Source organism: Mesoplodon mirus, assembly GCF_964341445.2.
Source record: "Mesoplodon mirus genome assembly, chromosome: 17".
NCBI lineage: Eukaryota > Metazoa > Chordata > Mammalia > Artiodactyla > Ziphiidae > Mesoplodon > Mesoplodon mirus.
In genome coordinates this window covers 9,942,038-9,945,108 of record NC_138993.1, presented here as the reverse complement: position 1 = coordinate 9,945,108, position 3,071 = coordinate 9,942,038, and the positions used below count along the sequence as shown (strand labels likewise).

Genomic DNA, 3,071 nt, shown 5'->3' with positions numbered 1-3,071 from the left:
ACATCTTCATAAATTCTGACCAGTGTTGGATATAGAGGGATATTAGTAATAATGTGCAAGATTTTATAGAGTTACTTACGGTTTTTGATTTTATGATTCCCTGGCTGCTTTACAATGTAAAAGAGTAATAATAATCTTGCAAGTAAATATGAAGGGAAAATATTATGTGCCTTCCTGACAGGAAACAACAGAAACTTTGTAAATTACCTCAAAAGAGATTATTTAAGAGATTACTTACAAAAGTCTGGGCAGCTTTAAGAGAAACTAACCACTGTTGAGGAGGGTCTTTGGCCTTTAAAGAGAATACAGCCACAGCCAGACTCCAGCTTGACAAAGGATAGGCAGAGGGAGAAAACACCCCTCTCTCTCCCTCTCGGCTTCCATCCTTTTTGTTTATTAGCTGAGCTCATCAGGAAGTCAGGAGGGAAGGGCACTCACTTCATGTGTTCTTGAGCAACTGTGCCCCCAAAGGAAGATGGAAAAGAGCAGAGAGGAGTTTCAGAGGGTCAAGTAGAAAATATTCAGCACACATTAAATTGAAAATTGTCAGCTACCATTATTAAATATGTAATATGTTCCAGGCACAGTGCTAAGCTCTTCACACACATTGCCTATTTAATCCATACGACAATCCTACAACATAGGCATTGTTACCTCCATTTTTTAAAAAGAAATCTGATTTTCACAACAACATCATAAGTTAGTGGGCTAGGTATTACTGTTATCCTTCTTTTACACATGAGCAAACCAAGGCCCAGGAAATTTAAGTAACTTGACCAAAGGGGCAAAACCAACACTTGGGTCTGAGTCTTCATGCTCTTTATCATTATGCTATATCATTCATTGCCTTGGGAATTTTGTAATGCCTTTGGAAAAAATGCATATTACTAAGTGAAAGAAGCCAATCCGAAAGGGCTTCATACTGTATAATTTCGACTACATGACATTCTGGAATGGGCACAACTATGGAGAGTGTAAAAAGATCAGTGGTTGCCAGGAGTTAGAGAGGAGGGAGGGGTGAATAGGTGCAGCACAGAGGATCTTTAGGGCAGTGAAACTATTCTATATGATACTATAATGGTGGATACATGTCATTATACATTTGTCAAGATCCATGAAATTACAGCAAGAGTGAACCCTAAGGTAAACTGCGGACTTTAGGTAATTACGATGTGTCAGTGTAGGTTCATCAGTTGTAATAAATGTACCACTCTGGGAAGGGAGACTGTGTACGTGTGTGGGGTCTGTCAGTAAGTATATGGGAAATCTCTGTACTTCCGACTCAGTTTTCTTGTGAACCTAAAACTGCTTGAAAAAATAAAGTGTACTTTTTAAAAGACAATTATTTTTAACTAAAAAAAGAAAAGAAAAATACAGCACATCTTAATTATATTTACTGTGATCCACATTTTGTTTCTTTTTGGTGGAGAATGACTGATGGATAACATCAAACTTTTACTCAAGGCTTTCTTCTTAGAGTGTTTCTCAGCCCAAGAAAAAGCGTTTATTACAAATCTATTGATTTTCTTTTTTTAAGATTAACAATGAAAGTTAAAAAGGAGAAAGACATCATCTTTAATGTGATGCTATAATCCATTGGCTATTGCCTCTTAAGGGAATGTAATTTATTAAAGAGGCATTGGGGACCCATCTTAGCTGATTTTCTTTCTTTTTTTTCATCTTCTGGTTTTTTTTTAATTCTTTTTTTTTCTTCTTTCCTCTTTTTTTCCTCTCTCTCCTCCTAATACACACTTTTTTTTAGTAAGGGGAATACCATGATGTCACTCTAGCCTGGCCCCTGTAGACAGGACCCCAGGGCCTGCTGTTAAAACCACTGTAGAATCGAGAGCGGGAACTGTTGTAATTGGTGGTCCGGGCACGGTATCGGGCTCGTGGGAAACCCTGGTCTGTTGTGCTGATAGCTGGTTTGTTGGTTCGTTTTGGGATCACCTTGATTTGTCTTCCTCTAAATAGGGACTCATCGAAGGCCAAGGAAGTCCTCACTGGCTCTTTGTCTGAGACCTCTATATATGCAAACCCTTTGGGATAACCACTAAATTTGTCACATAGTATAGTAACACGGTTGACTGAACCACAGCCATGAAAGTGTGCTTCCAGCTCTTCTGCTGTTGCACCATAGTCCACATGGTCAACATAGATGGAACGGACATCAGCCTCCATCTTCTTCTCAGTGGACATGATCACTGGGCCAGCATTGCCAGCAGGTGGACTCATATTCATCTGCTTCTCTACCTCGTTCTGTAGCTCCTTTAGCTTCTCAGCTTCTTCCTCCATCTCCCTGACTTGAGCGTTGATCTCTTCCAGCTCCGGGTCCTCAATGGCGCCGTTCCCCGGGTCACCCTCGACCAGTCCTGGCTCCTCCTCCTCCGGGCTGCCGTGGGCTCACGAGCCAGGCCCAGGGCCCAGAGCTCCCGGGGGTGGGCACGGGGCCGGGGCGGCTCCTCTTTGGGCTCGGGCTCGGGCTCGGGCTCCACCAGCAGCTCCTCAGCTCCAAGCCGTTCCCGTAGTCTCCTGCGCCCCGCGGGGCCCCCTTCCCGCCTCCCCACTGGCCCCGGGCACAAGATGGCGCCGCCTCCCCGGGCCGGAGCCCGACCGCCTGCAGCCCCTGCTCCTGCTGCTGCCGCCGCCGCCGCCATCACCCTTAGCTGATTTTCTGAAGATTCTTTTTACTTTTATTCTGGTTACTTTGTTTTTACACTAAGCTCTTAATTATCCTGGAGCAGGTAATTTATTTCCATTAGCTCTTTAGGGTAAGGACCGGATAACTTTATTAAGAAATTTGGGACTATTTCATATTTTGGTCCATTCAGAACAATATTATAATCTGAGTGCTCAGCCAATTCTCACTGACACAGGGTGTGGAGAGGAGGAATACATAGCCTCAGATATTAATACTGGGATTTATATTGCCTCTGAGATTCTTTTTCTGTTTTATGTTTTTACCACCAATATGTGCCATGGGCATTCCTTCCAAGTCACATATGAACAGGCAGCATGCAAGCAGGGGTCAGTTTGGCAGAAGAACTTTTTTTGCTGTTCTATCTGTGAAT

The 3,071-nt window shown here is 43.1% G+C and overlaps 1 protein-coding gene across 1 annotated transcript; it reads right to left on the bottom strand.

Moving 5' to 3' along the window:
* Positions 1-1,700: 1,700 nt before the first annotated feature.
* On the bottom strand, positions 1,701-2,383 carry LOC309792344 (polyadenylate-binding protein 2-like). The gene has a single exon (XM_082601905.1). It carries the CDS (start codon positions 2,293-2,295, stop codon positions 1,759-1,761), a length of 537 nt encoding a protein of 178 aa, XP_082458031.1. The 5' UTR covers positions 2,296-2,383; the 3' UTR covers positions 1,701-1,758.
* Between the last annotated feature and the right edge of the window lie 688 nt (positions 2,384-3,071).

Excerpts from the sequence above, each read along its gene's own strand:
- LOC309792344 (XM_082601905.1), bottom strand. The coding sequence starts at position 2,295 with ATGGAGGAAGAAGCTGAGAAGCTAAAGGAGCTACAGAACGAGGTAGAG.